Genomic DNA, 19,519 nt, shown 5'->3' on the forward strand with positions numbered 1-19,519 from the left:
GGAAACCCAAAGTACCACTAAACAGTCCAGTTCACTCTGCCAGGATATGCAGTATCCTCAAGATGGGCTACCCAGCCCTTGTACAAACCATAGTTAGTATCACCGTCAAGACAAACCCCACACACCTTAATATAGTCGCTCCAGTGCTGCAGCAGGATCTGCTGCCCACCCTTTACTCGGCTGAACAGCTGGTACATCTGAGTGAGGTCAGGCACTCTGTTCTCATCAAGTAAGTGATCAAGCCCTGAGATTACACAGTAAATGTTAGCAAATCATAGCATGAACAAAAACTAAACTAGAATATAGTGTGTACCACAAAAAAAAAAAAGTTAATATGTAACTTAGAAATTTAAGGAACATTGATTATTATTATACAGGCAAGTTGGTCAAATGCAGTATTTGAGATAGAGCCTATTAGGCAAATCTCATTTTTCTAATCATGATGGGATATGTGTTCTTTATTTCTTCACTAAAGCCCCCTTAATTCACTAAAGTAACAATAGTCTGAAAATGCTCATACCAACTCTTTGACCTGGGAAGTTCGTGACTGCAAATTAGTTCTGATTTAGTTCATTCATTTAAAAGTATATTTGTCAAAGGATAAGCTATGAAATCTAACCTTTAGTTGATTAATTTTATCAATGTCTATAATAAATGGTGAGAGAAAATAATTTATTATTTATCAGATATTTTAAAGTACTTCCCATGTAGCATTTTACAAGTTTTTCCAGTTTTAGGTATTACATACCTACAAAGATTTTATAAAACCACAATCTGAAGAATTTTTCTCAGAAGATTTTCTAAATATCTGCTTTATAACAACAATGGAGACTCAGCTAAGTTAAAGCTGTGAGCTAGTCATGTTACTTCACAAAGTCGCAGAGTCTTCTGTAAATAGGCACAATGCCACACTTTGAGGGTGGTTTAAAGATGTGCACAAATGCACTGTGGACTGCAATTACAGATTCTTAACAAAAGCTCCAACGTTTATTTTTCTAAATTATATTTTGATCTACTGATGCAAATAACTTTATCTTATAATTTATCTTACTGAAACCCTAATATCTTCTTTAAGAATTCAAAACTTACGGCTTTCTATTTTTCAAATGCTCCTACATATATGTAAATTCACCATTTTCTTGAAACAAATTATGCAAATTTCTACTATTTACTTGAAATCCTTTTATCTTAAAAAATGATGCATTCTTAAAAAACACATACTATGAATTCTGAATGCACCTGTTTTAGGTGCATTTAGGTGGACCTTAAATTATGACCTCATTCATGTGCAGATATACCAGCTGTGTAGGTTTCAGTGTGGTATAAATAGAAAGACATTCAGATTGGCACTCTGGCTCTTAACTTATGAGCTGTGACTAGAGGCACCAATGTCAAGCTGTTCCTTGTCTCAGTTTTCTTACTTGTAAAATGGGGGTAATGACTTCACAGGGTTGTTCATAGACTAGGATATATCTATCAAAGTACAGTGGATGCTCAGTGATACTAATTCTCTCCCCTTTTGGCATTACTCTGGTTCCACTTGGAAGTCTCATTTTTAGGTATCTGAATTCAAACCAGAATATATGTGGGTACAATTTAGGGCCTTCCCAACATTAATCTTTAAGGTATGCAATACCTTGAAACAGATCCTATAGTTCCAAAATGACTTTCAAATGGTAACATTAAATACTTAAGAGTTGTAAAAAGTAACATTAAGTACTAACTTTATAAAGGTTAAACTATGCTCATTATAATTTCAAGAGAATTGGGCACACTTTAAAGGGTAGAAATAAGAAAAGGATAAAAAATTGAGTGAATATATCATCATCAACTATGAAAGTATAGGCTATATAAGAAATAGTCACACTGTTGATGCAAAACACCAAAGTTTGAATCACTCTTTAAAAAAGCTTTAGGATCACCAGTTAGGGAAATGTAAAATGAGAGGTAAAACTATGATTAGCAGTATAATGTGTTCCACTTTGTTTTTCCAGGAAAATCAGGATAGAAAAATGTACTTCGACTTAAGCAGACCACCAATTTGGCAGTTCATCTGACAGCTGCTAGAAGCACACGGGGAGGAAGCCCATGAAAATCTAACAGCCTGTCCAATGATGCACATCTACATCTGTGGAAGCATTCTGAGCATCACCCATTTGTCAGCGTACATGAACGATGACCCAATGAAGGATGAGTATTAACTAAGTACCCAGTTGCAAGCTATCTGTATAGTTCAGAGGGTCTCTTAGAACCTTTCAGCCTGGATAGTATTTCATACGATTTCAGTATAAACTGTAGTTCTACCACATGCCTTTCAATATTTCTCTTAACTTATTTTCTCAAGGGCTAAATGTTCATTATTTTTAATGATTTTTGGTGACTATCATATTATAATAAATGTCCTTACATTGTTATTTATAATGTTTCACTTACTTTCTTAATGAATTAAAGACTATCATTCAGTTTGACACAAGAGTTAGGAAAAGCTACCTTTCTGCAGAATTGCTGTTAAATGTTCTCCTAATAGTTGTTTCTCCACACAAGCAATCAGTGGTTTCCTAAATAAGAAAAAAAGAGAACATGTCAGAAATAAAGTTAAAGGAGAGACTCTGGTTAAGCTGTAAAAGATGGAGAGTCTACTGTTTACACAGATACAGTATGGAGCCAATCAGAAACCAGAGAGTTACAGAACAAGCATTTCCCTCATACACCGATGATCATCACTGACAGTTATACTCCGAAGTATTTCTAAAAACAATTTACTGAATAAGATAAACAGACAAACAGATCCAGGGAAAAGCGGACACCAACAGACAGGCAAGTGGGCCGTACTTTACGATAAAAGTCTCCCCCCACCATGCTTGGCTAGCATTTGGCACCTATGCTCTAGTCATTTTTCAAATTTAAGTTTTGCCCCCCACATGCACATTACTTCCTGAATTGCTGTCAAATTTCTACCCTCATCTTCCACCCCAATCCCTTTTCCAGGTCCCATAAAACACCCGCTTCTACTGCTACAGCTATGTCTCTCTGTCCTTACTTTTTTCTGCCTGCTTTCTCTCATAATCATTTATCAAAATCCGACTTATCATAGAAATGTCTTCATGATGTACAAGTTGCGTGTAACACAGAAGAATATTTCAAAATCTGGAAATTCAGTCTAGTGTGACTGCCACCATCACAAGAACACAAACAAGTACTCTTCCTGGGTTCACTATCCAGTTTTTTTTTTTAAAAGATCAGAGCATCTGCTTTATTCTGAAGATTATTAATTTTTGCTCTTCCCAAATCTTCATTTTATATAGAAACTTTTCAAAGTACCATCTTAATTGAACCTCACAGCAACCCTAGAGAAAGGCACAGAAGACATTTTGGTCTCCGTCCCATGGATGAGAAGACCTAGTACAGAGATGGTCTGACCTGTCCAGGTGAAATGGCTAGTGAATGGCAAAGCTGAGAGTAGAGTTCAAAGAGTCAGCACCTTTTCCAGTCGGCCTCCAGGAAAGGGGGCAGTGAGACAGGTGAGAGGTGGAGGGCAGAGATGAAAATGTCACACAGGGACAGCAAGAAGAGCCAGTTACTGCTGCTGCTTTTCCTCTTAACAGCTTTATTGAAATATAATTTACATACCATAAAATTCACCCACTTAAAGTGTAAACTGAACAGATTTTAGTATATTTACAGAATTGTATAACCATCACCATCATCTAATTTTAGAACATTTTCATCATTCTATTTTTTTTTTTTTTAAGGCAACTCTTGGTTGATCTCACAGACTGTAAGGACCTTGTCATCTTACAATCCATTATTTTTTACGCCTACAGCACCTGGTCTTCCTAGGCGGTCTCCCATCCAAGCATAGCTTCCGAGATCAGACAGATCGGGCTTGTTCAGGGTGGCATGGCTGTAGACATTTTCATCATTCCACAAGAAACTTCATACCCATCAGCACTCCTATTCCCACCATCCACCCTTCCTGCCTCGTAGTCTGAACTAGTAACTTCCACACCCTATTCTGAATCTTTCCTATAAATGTACAACATGTGACTTCTGTGTCTGGCTTCTTTCACTTAGCACAGTGTCTTTAAGATTCATTCGTGTTGTAGCATGTATCAGTACTCCATCCTTTTTAATTGCATTTTTCTATTGTATTTTTATCCATTCATCAGCTGGGTTGTTTCCACTTTTTGACTATTATAAATAATACTGCTATGGACATTTGTGTATAAATTTTGTATGAATGTTTTTGTTTTTCTATACATTTAGGAATAAAACTGGTATGTTGGAGAAACATGTGGTAACTCAATGTTTAACATTTTGAGAAACTACCAAATTGTTTTCCACCATGGCTGCCCCATTTGATATTACCACCAGCAATGCATGAGGGGTCCAATTTCCAGACATTCTCACTAATGCTTTTTATTGCTTGCCTTATGTATTAGTCATCCTGGTGTGTGTTAAGTGGTACTGCATTGTGGTTTTGACTTGTATTTCCAGGATGACTAACAATATCAAGCAGCTTTTCATGTGTTTACAGATTCATTGCTTCCTGACAATTTATGTTCTAGCCTTTGGTTCTGCAAGGTGAGAAACTCAATCACGTTTTTCATTCCAACAGTTCACAGAGTGCCTACCATAGCTGAGGTACTATGACAGGTCATGAGCCAAGGGGCAGATAATTTTCAGAGGTACCCAGAGCTCAGGAGCAGTCTTGGGGAATTAACTGTAGTAGCTGAGTCCCCTCAAGACTGAGTTCATAAATTACAGTGACAATTTACTGATTTGTATTAAGAATTCCTGCCACAGCATCTAGTGATTTCAACTAACAGGAGAACAGATCCAATACTGAGAGGTTAAAGTCCTGGGGGAACTAAAACCTGTCCTTGGGGCAGAGTCTGCAGAATGACCTGGCTATATTTTCAGCATGAGGTTTCATGTGGCTCAGTAATGGGGCAAGTCACAAAGTATAGCACAGACAGTAATACACTGCTTCTCTCAAGCACACATTTCATCTATACTGCCATCCACTATGCTCTGACTGAAGGTAGGTAGGACATGTGGGCTTTGAGACTGGAAAGGGCGCTCAGAGTCTAGCCCTAAGACTGGTGTGACTTGCTTCTACTCGGTCTCCAACTTCTTTGAAAATTATTTTTTGTTCTGTGATATCTGAATCACCCAATACTGTAGAAGCCACCTCAGTTAGTGCTCCTCACAATCCTCCTAACACATCCATACCTGAGCCTGGAGGTGAACCACCTTTACCCATGACTCCTTTGCTTAAATGATCTACACATACTTCTACGCAATGTATTTTTAAATATTGGGGGGATGGTTTTAAAATATAGCATATATACGAAAGTGTAGAAGTATGTATGGGAGTAGAGAAAAGAACCACTGTATTCACTGTCCCAGCAGCACCCGTTTACCAGGACTTACCTCCATCCTGAAGCCTGTGTTTGCAATTTCCTTGCTTTCCTACATGATTTATATATATATCTGTAATTAGTACACTGCCTAGCTTGTCCTGTTTTTGAACTTTATACATATAAATGAAATAATGGTATATGGAAAATATCATTAATAGAAAAAAAATGTAGCAGACACTCAATGAAGACTTTTCCTACCCTGACTTGACTTACTGGGAAGATATGACATGCTTGTCATTTCCTCCTTGGCTTTTAAAACTCTGTTCTCTCCCTGCTCTAGTTGCCTGGTACCTCCCGGCTGCCTGCTTCCAGCCTCTGTGGCCCTCCAACTCCCCAGCTGAACATAAGCATCCCCACATAACTGAGCAACCCTGTCCTGGTTTCAGCTAGACTGTCACTTCTCTGCAGATCTGAGATTTCCCACCAACGTCTCAAACTCAATATATCAAAAGGTGATTTCGTCCTTTCTCTCAAGATCCCCTTATTGTCTGTATTCTCAAACTGTCAGAATCCTGTCCCTTTCTTTCATCCTACCTGCCCCCTTCTCCACCAATGAGTCAATAAGTTTTGCACATTTTATCACTTTAGTCTCTCTTAAAAACATCCATTTATTTTCTATTTATCTAGTTCCCATTTCTTTTCTCTCTCATCTATAGAAACATTTTTATTCTTCTCTCCTTTCACTTGAATAAAAATTATGTGCTCACAGACATTCAGAAAATTTTCCCTTTTACTTCTCCCTGGCTATTCACCCAACTTTAGGTTTAGAGAAAAATAAATTATATGAGAGAAAATAAGTGACTGGGTATAAATAAAAATTACAGCTATATTAGATGTCTAACAAAAGGCTTACAATCAGAATCGCCTAATATTCAATTATATACCATTAACATAAAAAAAAATTCCTTGTCTCAAAACCCAAAGATGCCAAGTACTCAGCCTAAATTATTCCTTTTGGACAATAACTCATGGGCACTTAGGAAATGTATCTTTTAAGTGACTATTCACAAATAATATAAGCAAAATGTGTTAAGAGCAAAAATAGTCTCAGATAGTAATGCGTGAGTCTACAATGATACCATTTATTTCAATAACCAGCCAGGAAAAGGTTTCAGCTATGATCAAATTGCAAAAAACTAAATAAATGAACAGTACTTACTGTGTGCTGTGGTCTAAATATGTGATTACTCGGTCTCCTTCTTCCTCTAAACGTTTACTTACATGGTTAAGATATTCCGGAACCTTCCAAACAAAACATTTAAACATGTCAGTAACAAAAAGATTCTTGATTTTACTCAAGACAATGAAATATTGTTTTCCTTATAAAACTGTATTTTAACAAGCAGAATATATTAACACAGATTAATGGGGATAGGGGAGTAAGGTGGGAAGTGTATGCAGGGTGAGAGGATACACAGAAGAAAGTTTTCTTAAACTCAATTCTAGAGATTAAAATTAATCCCTAGAATTAGGGCCAAAGCAGCACTGCATTGCTGTGCCCTGTTCACAATGATGTCCCAGGGTTGACGTCACAGGTCCCTCCGTCACTGAAGCCCCATGGACAGGTGAGCAATAGCAACTAGGTCAGAGGTTACAGAGCCTAATGGTACCTCATGGCTCAACACACAAAGGGTTCAGCAAAAGCTAATCAGTAGGCTGGCTGTTCATTTGAGGTCATCAAACAGTGTTGCAAAACATCTAAAATGCACTTCACATTTCCAGGGGAAAAGGATGTCCCTGCTGTCATCTGACAAAAGAGCCAAGGCCCCATAACATGGGTCTTCAAGGTTCTGATCTAGCGGCAGCAGCCAGCCCTAGTACCTGACATGAAACTCTCTTTAAAACTAGGATGAAAGAACCAATGGTTAGGTGTATCCTATGCAGTAACAAGGGACATTTGGGTGATAGTCCCATGGGGCTTCCTTCAGGACTGTATAAAACTGGTTGTCAAGTTTTTTGGGTTCATATTACTATTTTTTTCACATGGCTTTTCTGGGTAATTTTTTCAATGCCTCAGGTAAAAATTTTTCATGTCTTAGATTTACCTTTTATATTTTAGATTTACCTTTATCCTATTGCATCAACTTGAGTTCCTTTATGTATTTCAGAAGCTATCTTACTGGCTTTCTTATTTGTGGAGAGGGCAAAAAAAGTTTCTAAGTTAAGGAAAAGAAATTATATCCTTACTATAATAAGAATGAAGCTCTTTACTAGGGATTTCAGCTAGATTGTAGCCTTCAAAAGACTTTCAATAAAATGTTTGCATGTGTGAAAAGACAAACATTTAGAAATTACACTTAGATGCATATCTATAAAAATGAAATAAGGCAATTCAGAAACATTTCATAGTCTCACCTCTCTTTCTTGCATTAACCTTTGGCCTTCTGCAGCATATAAACAATTAGTTTCTTCCAAAAACTGCAGTTCAAACGAATCTTTATATACCTAAGAAATAAACAGAGTTACTGATAGATTACAGTAAAAAAACACCTACTTTTTGAAGTGCTGGTGTAGTCCAAATTTTGAGGGAGCATGGCTGTAGTGACTTGCACTAATAAGCTGCTTGTACCTGCCATTCCACTGCTGAGGCCTCAGCAGGCTGGCTCAGCCAACTCCAGCGTGGCTGACCCTGGAGGCTAAGCTGACCTCTGGTCAGTTGATTCCTGGCTGGCTGAACTCTACTCAGCTAACCAAAGCAGCCCAGACCACTTCACTGCTCTTCTCTGTGAGTGCCACCATGCCCTTGCCCTTTTTCTCAGGAATGCTAGGTCCATGTTGTGAGGGTTCTTTTCTTTTGTGGACTCTGGTGTGGTGTTAGCCTGAGTCGTTTCCCTTCCAAAGGTTGAAAAACTTCCATATTTTCAACAAATATTTCTATGATTTCATTTTTTGCACTTAAATCTTTGATACATCCATTTATTTTGGTGTAAGTAGTTAAGCAGAGATCCAAGTTTTTTTTCTTATAAGCTACTAAAAGTTATTGGTACATTTAGAACAATAAGGTATCTACCTGAAGATCAGAGAGCATACTCAGCAGACTCCGCAACAAGCTTCGGTCAACCGCTTCACCACTTCTCTCTCGTTCAATCAACAGCAGAATTCCATCAATAGTTTTACTCTGAACCATTTTATCACTAATAATATGGTTCCTAAATAGTTCTAATCCCATATCCCTGTATAAACAGTAAAAAACAAAACTATATTTTAGTTTCACTTTTTGGAAGTTTTAGGGGAAGCTCCAGCTACATTGCATCATCCCAAATTTATTCATTTGCTAATTCTCTAAATCCAGGTATCAAGAATTATTACTATTATTATTACTTTAATTTTCAGTTTTGGCCAGCCTAGTATACCTTTTATTTCCTTCCTTATCCAGGCTATTTTCTTGGAGTAGGTCAGGCAATTGTCACAAGAGGAGTGCTGAGGTGTTACTAGGTCAGGTGTGTCATTGAAAAGCACATGAATAGAAATTCAGCTGTTACTATCCACAAAATACATGTAAGAACAGACTCCGTGCTTTGCCAAAACACCACTCCAGGTTCCCTAGGTGCCAAATACTGAGATAGGGGGACAAAACTCAGATGCCTAGGCCAAGCTGGGTCTCGTGAACGGGCAGCTCAGGGGCAGTGGTGGTGGTAGTGGTGATTAATGGTGGTGAGCAGTAGCAAAGGTTAGTAGTAATGGTGGTAGGTGGCGGTGAGTGGTGGTAGTGGTGATCAGAAATGGTGGTGGTGATCAGTGCCGGTGGTGAGTGGCAGGGTAATGAACAGCGAGCACAGTGGTAGTGGTGAAGATGGAGGCGGCGGCGGTGGTGGTGGTGGCAGAGAGTGGTAGTGAGCAGTAGTGGTATAAGAATGGTGGCAGTGGTGTTAAGTGGTATTAACAGCGAGTGGCAGTCATGGTCAGCATTGTGTATGCTGGTGAGCATAGGTTCTAGGAAGCCTTCTCTGTGTTGGAGAACCTTTTCCTGTACCGTGCCCTGCAATCACAATGGCTCTTTCCCATTCCCTGGAGAAGGAGTGGGTTGCAATCTTCAGTGTACTTTAGCTGACCACTGAAGACAGAGCAGTAAAGTTGAGTGGTCAGCACGTGGGCTCAAGCCAGCCACCTGGGCTTGACTCCTGGCCCTACCACACACTTGCTTGCTGTGACTTTAAGGCAAGGAGTTTAATTTCTCTGTGTATGTCCTTTTATAACACTCAATGGGGATCACATGTATTGTTTTATGCCTCTGAAATACTTCACATACGGCCAGGCAGGAAGTGTCTGGGCATGCTGCTATCCTGTTTCCAGAATGGGCTTCCTTTTCTCTACGGCTTCTTTCTAACTATCTAACCACTCCTGCTCATTCTGCAAAGCTTGGGTCAAGGCTTACTTCTCCTTCCTTGTCCTTCCCTGTGCGTTTCTCACATACCCTCGCCATGATTCTTTTCATACTGCACAATTATGCTCAGTTTTTTTGCCTGTTGCAGTGGACTAAGTGTGGTATAGTTTACTTTAGGTTATAAGCAATGTTCAGATAGGTTGTATGACATGGCTACATTACAAACCACATTTACAAGTTAAGAGTTCAGGCTAGGTAGCCCAACGACACAGGTATAACAAGTTATTTGAACTCTCTGTGCCTTGGTTTCTCCAATTATAAAATGGGGACAATAACAGTTATCCCTTATAGAACTGTTCTAAGGATTAAGTAAATTAGTAGGTGACAAAGCACTTAGAACAAGGCTTTGCACACAGCAGGAGCTTTATGATTTGCTGTGATCAGTTTTACCTTATCATTTCTCTGAATAAAAGCTATCTTTTCTGTGCAGTGCCTGCCTTATTGCAGACATCTGTGGATCTCTAGTATGAGATGTGCAGGAATCAGAGGATCAGAGAGGTATGAGGGACAAAGAGGGAAAGTAGTATTATGGAAGGGGAGAATTTCAATAAAGAGAGTATGTCCAAAGCTGCACAATTAAGTTATATAAAATAAAGACAAAAATGTTACTGGAATCTGGTAACCAGGAGATCACCAATATCTTAGGCAAGAGTAGTTTCTATGTGGTGAAAGGAGAAATCACATTGCTTTAGGTTAGTGTGAAAAGATGGACAAAAAGTTGGAAAAGAAAGCAACTTTTTAAAGAACTCAGGTTTAAAGGTAATGAGAGTGTACATCACTTCTAAATGAGAGAATAAACTTCTATATCAACAAAAGAAGAAGCCGAGGATGAGAATAAAGATAGGCTTTTTGTTCAAGTCAGGCATGGCTCTTTAGAGGCAGTAGTACAAAGACTTAGCATAGTGGGGCAGAGAGGTGAAGGGCATCAGCTAAGGCTATTAGAAGTCAGTGACTAGGGACCCAGAGTAATATGGGGGAGGAGAACCTAATTTATACTGACTCTAAAAGGTGATGTGTGACAAGCAGATTGAAATGACAGACCTCAATATCCTGAATGAAACTAGGCCCCTGTGTCCTTTGATGGTCAGCAGGATGGGGAAGCATGTGAGGATGCTTCAAGATCTCAAGGGTCATGACCTCACCAGCAGTCAGTCTTTCTCAGAGTTTCGCCAGACCACTGAAAGGAGCCATTCCAGGCTCAAACTCTAGCCGCCAGAGAGACTAACTGAGTCTCTCAGACTTTCCCTCAAAGCAGAGGTGAGCAGTGTGCCACTGGCTCCAGATGGTACTGAAGTCCAGAGCCCAGTTACAGAAACATGGCTTCACACAGTACTTCTGTGCTTGCCTTCTGCCTCCACTGTTGACACTCACTGCAAGCTGGAGAATGTGCCAGAACTTGCTCCTCCTGACTCAGCCTGCCCTAGCTCCACCCTGTCACCTTCACAGGTGATGGAGACACTCCAGGATTAAGATCCACTGGATGTGTGCATAAGTGATTTTGGCTCACATAAAGGACAGACGAATGACCACATACACGTCATAAAATTAACCAGTGGAAGACACGAGTAAAACATGTGGTTTTACTTATAGCAGCAGATACAGCTGTCCGGCCTAGGAGACTCACCATATAGAAGGAAGCATGGAATTCTGAAGTACATAAGTACGATCCAAAAACAGGAAAATGCTTCTGATCATGATCTGGAAATTAGAAAAAAATTTATTTATGTATCTTACTAAGAAAATATTCAAGATTAGGCCTTTCGAACTATAACTGTGCTAAGTTTCTCAAATCTAACAATAATTCTTTCCTAATGAAAAGATGTTCCCCACCAAGACAGACCATTATTGATTTATTTTTTCCCTCTAAATGTAATTAAAGTTCCTCTTGGTGTTTGTCTTTCATCTCTTTTATCCAGAAAATCTATAACTGTAGGGATTTAAAAGTACTTAGCTTAAAGCAGGGATCTCCAATCTTTTTGGCATCAGGGACCAGTGCTCCTATGAAAATCTAATGCCCGATGATCTAAGGTAGAGCTGAAGTGGTGATGCTAGTGCTGGAAAGAGGCCGCAAATACAGATGAAACTTTGCTCGCTCGCCTGCCGCTTACCTCATGCTGTGCAGCCCAGTTCCTAACACGCCAAGGACCAGTATCGGTCTGCAGCCTGGTGGTTGGGGACTTCTGGAAAGGATTCCTTTGAAATCTGGTCATTTCCTGACCGATGTAGTAAATCTAGATGCTTTAAGCTTTTTAAACAATTAGCTCTTGTTACATTAAAACGAGGCTCTTGCCCAGGTATATGTATTGCATACTACTTTGCAAGCAGAGCGAGAAGAATGCAGGATAATCAGCCACATTCCTTCGCCATGCTAACATGCATGCTGGAACCCTGTAATTCTCCTACCATAGAACTTACCAGACTCTGATGGAGAAGTTTTCTTACACACATAAACAAAACTTTCCCAAGAGACATTCATCTATTTCTACCATCTACCAGGTGCCTGGCCCAGAACAGAGATACAGTCATTATCTCCTACTTCATGTAAGAAACAAAAGAATTCAACTTACTTAGGAAAGCTACTGATACTATCTTTTTTCTTACTTACATAATTAATAGCGAGGTCACACTAAAAACGTATACATAAAATCAAACTAGAATCAATACATTTAAAAATCTAAGACTTTGGGTTGTCTAGCTACAAGAAAGTTTTGGAATTCAGGCTTGATCATCAGTCATAAGCTAGGATTAAGGAAAAACTTAGAAACCCATTCAGGTATTATGGGTACTGTCAGCTATCATTTGACAGGTTGGTTTGAAGGCCAAGTTAGCCTCATTATAGAAGAGCAGAGCTCATGGAAGACCAGAGTTCACCCTGATAGCTTTTATCTACTCTGCTGCCTAACTACATGGGAACTAAATGGCAGCATTTGACCCAAAGCAGAATCCCAAACACAATTTCCCTATCTCAGCTCACAATCTGTTCCACACCATCCCTAGGTGGGTGAGGAAAGATATATGAGGTCTGGCTTTGATTTTAAAAAACTAATAATAAAAAAAGCTAGATTCAAAGAGCGCATATACTCCTAGCTACTCGTATCTCCTTTCTAACTAAATCAGAGAATGAATAAGACCAAAGAGGAAGAGGAAGTGAGATTAGACATAAAAAAAGCAGTACCGATTAAGATTCAGGGATAGTGCACCACATATAAAAGCAGCATTAATAAAACGAGTCAATATACTTACCATTTGTCTGCAATGATCTTGCCAGCACGTGTTAATCTTCTTTAAAAATAAAACACTATCTAGTGAGTCTGTGCAGACCTGCTAAGGAAAATTTTAGAAATCTTGGCCAACTTATTGTAATTTTAACCCTTAATTTTAGCTCTTCACCACAGACTACTACGTATCAGTTAGTAATCAGAATACCACAAGACTAGAAGTTCAGAAATTATAAATGTAGTTTCTCTTATCTCCACGTCTCATTACCTAGTTGTAATTATCCCTGCCTGCATGCTCGTCTTTCATCTCTTACTGCCCCCTTTCCAGTTTCCCCTCTTTCTTGTAGCACTTCACTGCCAGGTTACTTTCAGAGCCTTGCCAGCTGAAACTAACAACCAGGCCATAGGCTCCATGGTCCTGGGTTCCTGAACCAAAGGCCCTACACCAAAAAGAACAGATCTTGACCTAATCCTATACCTGAGTTCCTGGAGACACTGTCCTGGTGGTAAGGCCAATTACTAACAGCACCAGTAGACTGGTGGCTGCAGGAAAATGGCTAAGGTTCAACTTTAACTTCTAGTCTCAATGAAAACTGACATCAAGGCTCATTCACTCACCAAATTAGGAAAACTTTCAGATTGACTCTTAGAATGTTTTTAAAGAAACACTCAAAATGCTGTTTATAGGGGGAAAAAACTGAATATAGGCTCCTAGAGCAAAGCAGGGCCAAGTGCCTTCACAGGTTTTTCCAAAGCTGAATAGTCATAAATGTTTACATACTACTTTATGGTTTACAAAGCGCTTTTCATATCTGTGCTCATTTAATCTTCCCTACCACACAACACAGACATTATTCCCTTTGTACAGATGAACAAAATAGCTTGCTGAAGTGAAAAGACACGGATTTCCTGGGCTTGTCTTGCTCTACCAGCTCTATGACACTGGACAAATAAACTTCCCTAGGCCTCAGTCCCTCCGTGTGAGCAGAACACACCCCTCTGAGCTGTTGTGAGGTTATATATAAAATGATTAGCATGTAGAGAGGAGAAAAAACACACCAGCCAGTGTGTGATGTGTAGAATCAGATAGGTGTTGGGAAGTCTTCAGTTGGCAGGGAGGTTTGACAGAGGGAGATGTAGCCAGTGGAAGGCAGGATACCAGTCAGGACTTTGAGAAGGGAAAAGAAGGAGCGCAGTGGAGGGACTCACAGGCACATTTGTATCTTTGACATACTACTTAGGGTAGTTGACCACAACCACAGTGGTCCTGGCCAAACATCTTATTTTCTATTGAGGCATTGCTAATAAATTAAAAATAGTGAGTCATAGCAAAGACCTAATAGTTCAATGATTTACAAATTATTCTAGAAGAACTCTTTTACAATTGCTCAAAATATAATGGCCCACTGTATTTGAAATTTATATGGGACAGTCTGAAAAAGACAAAGAATCAGTCACAATCATATTTAGACAGGTGCGACCATGGCAGCAACCTGGCAGCTCTGGCACCCAGTGCTGGACATGAGGCATTTGCCTTGTGATGGATACCCTGGTAGGTCTCCATGAACAGTCACATAGTCTGCAAGGCTGCACAGTGTTAAACCCACACCAGTCAATCTGACAGCATCAGGTGGCTCAGGTGCTGCAGCTAAGCAATGCAGAGTTCTACCTGGTACAGGGTTTCATTAGGATGGAAAGATACTTTTCTTTAAAGAACTGGGTAAAATCAATATACATTTTTAACTTTCTGTCATTTCCTGTGGGAAAAACTATGAAATGGTAAGCTAATACCAAACAGTGTGGCATCTACTGATCTCCAGCATTCTAAATATCAAAACCAGTTCCAGACCCTAAGCTATAAATATAGCCACAAAGTCTCACATGAATACTCTCAGGATCTAAGACATAGAAACATGTTGAGAGCTTGTCAACAGTTTATTCTTCAGATAGGTTCTCCAATAACCATCCTTCTTCTCATTTCAGAGAAGAGCCCATTCTAGTTAAAGGATTTACACAGTCTCCTCAAGTGAGTTAGGTAAGTTTTCAAACATCAAACAACAAAAATCCAGGGGTAAAATGCTCATAATATACCATGGAAAAAACTACATATATGTGTGATCACATTGATGAAAAAAAAGAAAGAAAAAAACATAAAGACAGTGCTTACACTGGAGTTGAAAACGTCAGTCTTATTTTTGCCCACATTTTCTAAACTGAGTTACCAAGCTTTTCTAATTCCAGCAAGAAAGAGTTGCCCATGCAGCAGTGGGGAGAGCAGGAGATAATGATACCATAACAGACCAGTAGTGGTTACTCACCACTTGACACCCTTTACCTACATTAGGTCCCCTTGTTATAATAGCTAAGAATAACATTTTATTTTCTAGTATTTATTAAAGTTCATATTTTGGACTACTTAATTACTGCCTCCCTCATTAGTCTACAATGCCCATGGCAGCAGAAACTATGTCACATGCATCTCTGAATCCTAGCACTAACCCAGGGCCACTCACCTGCTATGTGGTTTTAGGCTCTTTGACTGAGGGTACCTATAACGTGGAGTGCTGTGCAAATGTGCAAAGCTAGCCTATTGCCGGCAAGTGCTCCATGCGTCCTAACTGCACATCAGTCATGTGAGTATGGGCAGAGGGCCTCTGTATAGAAGCTCAAAGCCTGCTGGCATCAGCATAGATTATGAAGACCGGCTTAGAGGTAATGGTGCAGCTTCATGAACTCCTTAACAGCAAAGGCTTATTTCCTTATGCATCCTTCTGTTTGGAGGAATGCACAGTTTTTGTGTGTGATCGACCACTGATGCCCCAGACGAACCAGCAGTTCTAACCAGCATAGCTAACCAAAGCTGCACAGCTGTAAAACTGAATCAGAGGAAGGAAAAAGTGAGTTTTGTCTATAGTTATTTACAAGTTTAGATTCTGAGGACAGTTTGCTATTTTGAAGAATTCATGAATCAAGCCTAGGTACATAGTACATACTTCTACACTGTGTGGTGGCTGGTTCACCAGTTCACCCTTACTAGTGCCTGTCTTGGAGAGAAGACTTGGGAATCTGATGACTTCCAGCAAGCCTGGATGTCAGGCCACTTTTCAAATGCCAATATCCTGGATATGGATTCCTGAACCCAGACATCATGATTCCTGACCTGTGACACTGAGGTACATGGGGCATCTGAATGTGTCTTCAGAGGATGCTCAGACATGGTACACGCTGGCCAGGTTCCAAAAGGCCAAAAGCGTGGTCACCATTATTCTGAATGACCTCACAATCTTTCAGACAGACCTTTGCCAGAAAATACTGTAGAGGTGTGTTTACAGATGTCAATACAACAGAACCAGAATTGACTTCACTGACCCATTTATGGAGAGAACTACAAATACTGTCCTAAACAAACACATGACACTGTGGACCTTGGTGGGCTTCATCATCATGGATAATCAAGAGCCTCGATGTCAGGCAACAGAACCGCGGTGGCTGCTAAGAAAGGTTTTAATAAGCTTTCAATGCTTCAGTTTCTCAAGATGAGGGTAATGGGAGAGAAAAAAAATTCCTCCAGCTATAAGAAAACTTAGAAATGAGCATGCTCCAACTACCTAATTTCACAAATGAAGAAACAGGGGCCCAGAAAATTGCAGTCACAAGCAGACTGTCTGCAATTACAAGCCCACTTTCTAATTCTCACCCAATGAGACATGTGGGTGGCTATAATAGGAGGGGTCCTAGATGGAGGCCAGGTTGTAAAAGATTGTCTAGGATGCTAAAGAGCTCAGAGTTCCCCTGATCAACATCTAGTTATAGATGGCAAAATTCTAAGATTCCCCTGCCTATAACTTTCTCCCTTTGATTATAAGGGGGCTGTGAATATGATGGGTTTTATCATGTAAGACTGTCTTGGCAGACCAGAGAGGTGGATTTTCCTCTTGGCCCAGAAGAAGCAGATAACCATGTTGTCAGAGAAGGGACCTTGTGGCAAGAAATCAAGGGTGGTCTCTGGGTGCTGAGAGCGACCTCAGTCCTATAATTGATTTGAGGAAGGTGTATTTTACCAACACCTAAATGAGCCTAGAAGATGAGCCTGGCCTCAGGAAAGACCACAGGTCTGGCGATTCTGCCCTGGGAGACCCTGCGTAGAGAACCCACTGAGCTAAGCTACTATTCTTGACCTATGCAACTGTGGGCTGAGAAATGAGTAGTAGCCAAGTTTGTGCTTATTTGTTATACATCATAGAAAAGTAATACAGATGGGTTTTTACAACAATAAAGAATAGGAATACTCAAAGTTTAAGACATTCTTCAGACCTTTTCCTAAATATTCCAACCAGACTCAATGAAAGGACACCGTTTTGCTTTAATCTGATTAGCAAATAGATATAAACAGTAAAATTCCACTTAAAGAAAATCTATTTTATTAGGTTGTATGAAACAAATGTAAGGTTTTGGTTCTGTAAATAAAAGGGAATTTAAAAAGCTATTGTTTTAATATTAAGGATATTCATTAGTTCTTTATCTTATTAATGTTCAGTTCCAAAATATTTAGATAATGAATAGAAACTTCATGAGACAATAAAAGGATATTCTCTAAACTGAAGAATTTGTGCTTGGACATGATCTTCACAAACCTGGCGTAGCTGCTTATAGAGTGTTGGGGAAACTTTGTGAGAACAGAGATTTTCGACAGCCTAAAAACAAAAGGAATAATGAATTATTCACTACAAATAACATTTAGAATATCTATTTGTATATATAGCTATAATCATAACCAAAGCACTTACATAATTATATGCAGTTATAATCATTTATGTGAAACACCTCTCCCCCCCCATACTTAAGTAATCTACAAATAAACGATTACATATAAGTTTAGGGCAATTATTGTTTGAACAGTGGAATCTAGTAATAGTTTGGTAAAAATGGTACTTAGTGATAGTTAACATGGAACTCAGATTCAATGGCTCACCTATGATAGCCCCATGATACCTAGAAACCCAGGTGGTGTGCCTGCACCGTGTTTAAGTATCTCATGATACTCCTTTTCCTACTACAATAGTCTCTAAAACTGGCTGCATGACACAGTCACCCACAGACTTCAAAACAAGTTTGACCCCTACAGCCCTGTTTCTGGATTCATTAGTCCAAGGTGCGGGCCATAAGAATACGTATGAGTTTATTCTGATGATTATAATGTGAAACCAGGGTAAGAAATCACTGCTCCAGACCCTCAGTGACTACCTTCCAAACAGCTAGGAGAAAAACAGAAATTCCAGTTCCTTTCACTTTTATGGACAGTGCAATGATTCTGTCCATAATGAGCTGAAGGGAAAAAAACGTCTCATATGCCCAGGTGACAAAGGCCAGGTCAAACTGTTTCTTACTTATTTTTCTTCAGGTTAAATGTACAATTTACTTAAATTTGTTTTAAATTAATGAAAAAACAATTTTGAAGCAGAACTGTTTTTCTTAAAATATTTTTATCCACATCAAAAAAAATGTATGTTTTTACCAGTTCTAATAAATTTTTTTAAAATCTCATGTATAAAACCAACATCTCATTCAATCCAAATATAAAATACTATAAACTGAAATGTAGTTTTTCTACTGACTTAGTTTTGAACTATTTAAAAAATATGTGAAATACAGAATAGAAACACTAAAGAGTCGAAAATCAATATTATATTCCCAAGAGAAAAAAGTAACTTAAATTTTTACATTGTAGCAATGATTATAAGTATTAATAATTCCAATATTTAATATTATTATTGCTACATGTATCCTAAATTAAATAAAGACAGTAATTACTAACATATAAAACACGCACATTTACAAGGGTCAAAAATGAATGTGGAATGACAATAATTTAAAAATTATAAGCTGTTTTCTATTAAGTTTATTATAACAATAACATAAAAATACAACCTTTCCTCTACATATTCTTACTAGAGAAATAAAGGGTTCCTATCTGTGTTTTGTTTTTACATCCTTCAATTCTTTTCTCAAAGCCTTCATTCAATTCCATCACTTTGTAGTCATGTCTTTATAATTTAGTGAAAGATCCAGTATCCTTTCTTCTCTTAAAAACCCAGGATAACCTTCCTCTGATTAAAGCTGGCTTATGGCATATTGTCAATAGTGGAGCAATCCACAGAAGCAATTGCAGCAAGTTAGCCTAAATTTTTCCTTCAATTTCTCTGCATGCTTAGTCTGGATCTAATCTGTTTACGGGTGGGGGAAGGGGAAGCATACATTTGAAGAGGTGTGTGAGCCAGAGGAAAGATAATTAGAAGAAGTATATATTAGCCTCTAGTTATATCATCTTGGAAAAGTCATTTAAATTCTCTAAGCATATATTTCTACCTGCTTGCAACTACACTCTTACTTGAACTTTACATAAATACTGTGACTTTTGGTTACAAGTTTATAATTAAATATATTCTAAGTTTTTTTTCCAAGTTTGTTACTTCAGCACTAATGGAAGCCTT

The 19,519-nt window shown here is 38.8% G+C and overlaps 1 protein-coding gene across 1 annotated transcript in view; it reads right to left on the reverse strand.

Annotated features, from left to right (window-relative positions):
* The window catches only part of CUL4A (cullin 4A), a 46,197-nt gene that overhangs the window by 17,431 nt on the left and 9,247 nt on the right, over positions 1–19,519 (reverse strand). Inside the window, exons 3-10 of the mRNA XM_039878779.1 lie at positions 17,619–17,722; positions 13,054–13,123; positions 11,435–11,508; positions 8,437–8,599; positions 7,782–7,871; positions 6,586–6,668; positions 2,491–2,558; positions 126–244 (exon numbers count right to left, since the gene is read on the reverse strand). Of these exons, the coding sequence (XP_039734713.1) occupies positions 126–244; positions 2,491–2,558; positions 6,586–6,668; positions 7,782–7,871; positions 8,437–8,599; positions 11,435–11,508; positions 13,054–13,123; positions 17,619–17,722 (771 nt within the window). The remainder of the gene's footprint in view (positions 1–125; positions 245–2,490; positions 2,559–6,585; positions 6,669–7,781; positions 7,872–8,436; positions 8,600–11,434; positions 11,509–13,053; positions 13,124–17,618; positions 17,723–19,519) is intronic.

This window comes from Pteropus medius, unplaced genomic scaffold (genome assembly GCF_902729225.1).
Source record: "Pteropus medius unplaced genomic scaffold, Ma_sr-lr_union100, whole genome shotgun sequence".
In the NCBI taxonomy this organism is placed as follows: Eukaryota; Metazoa; Chordata; class Mammalia; order Chiroptera; family Pteropodidae; genus Pteropus; species Pteropus medius.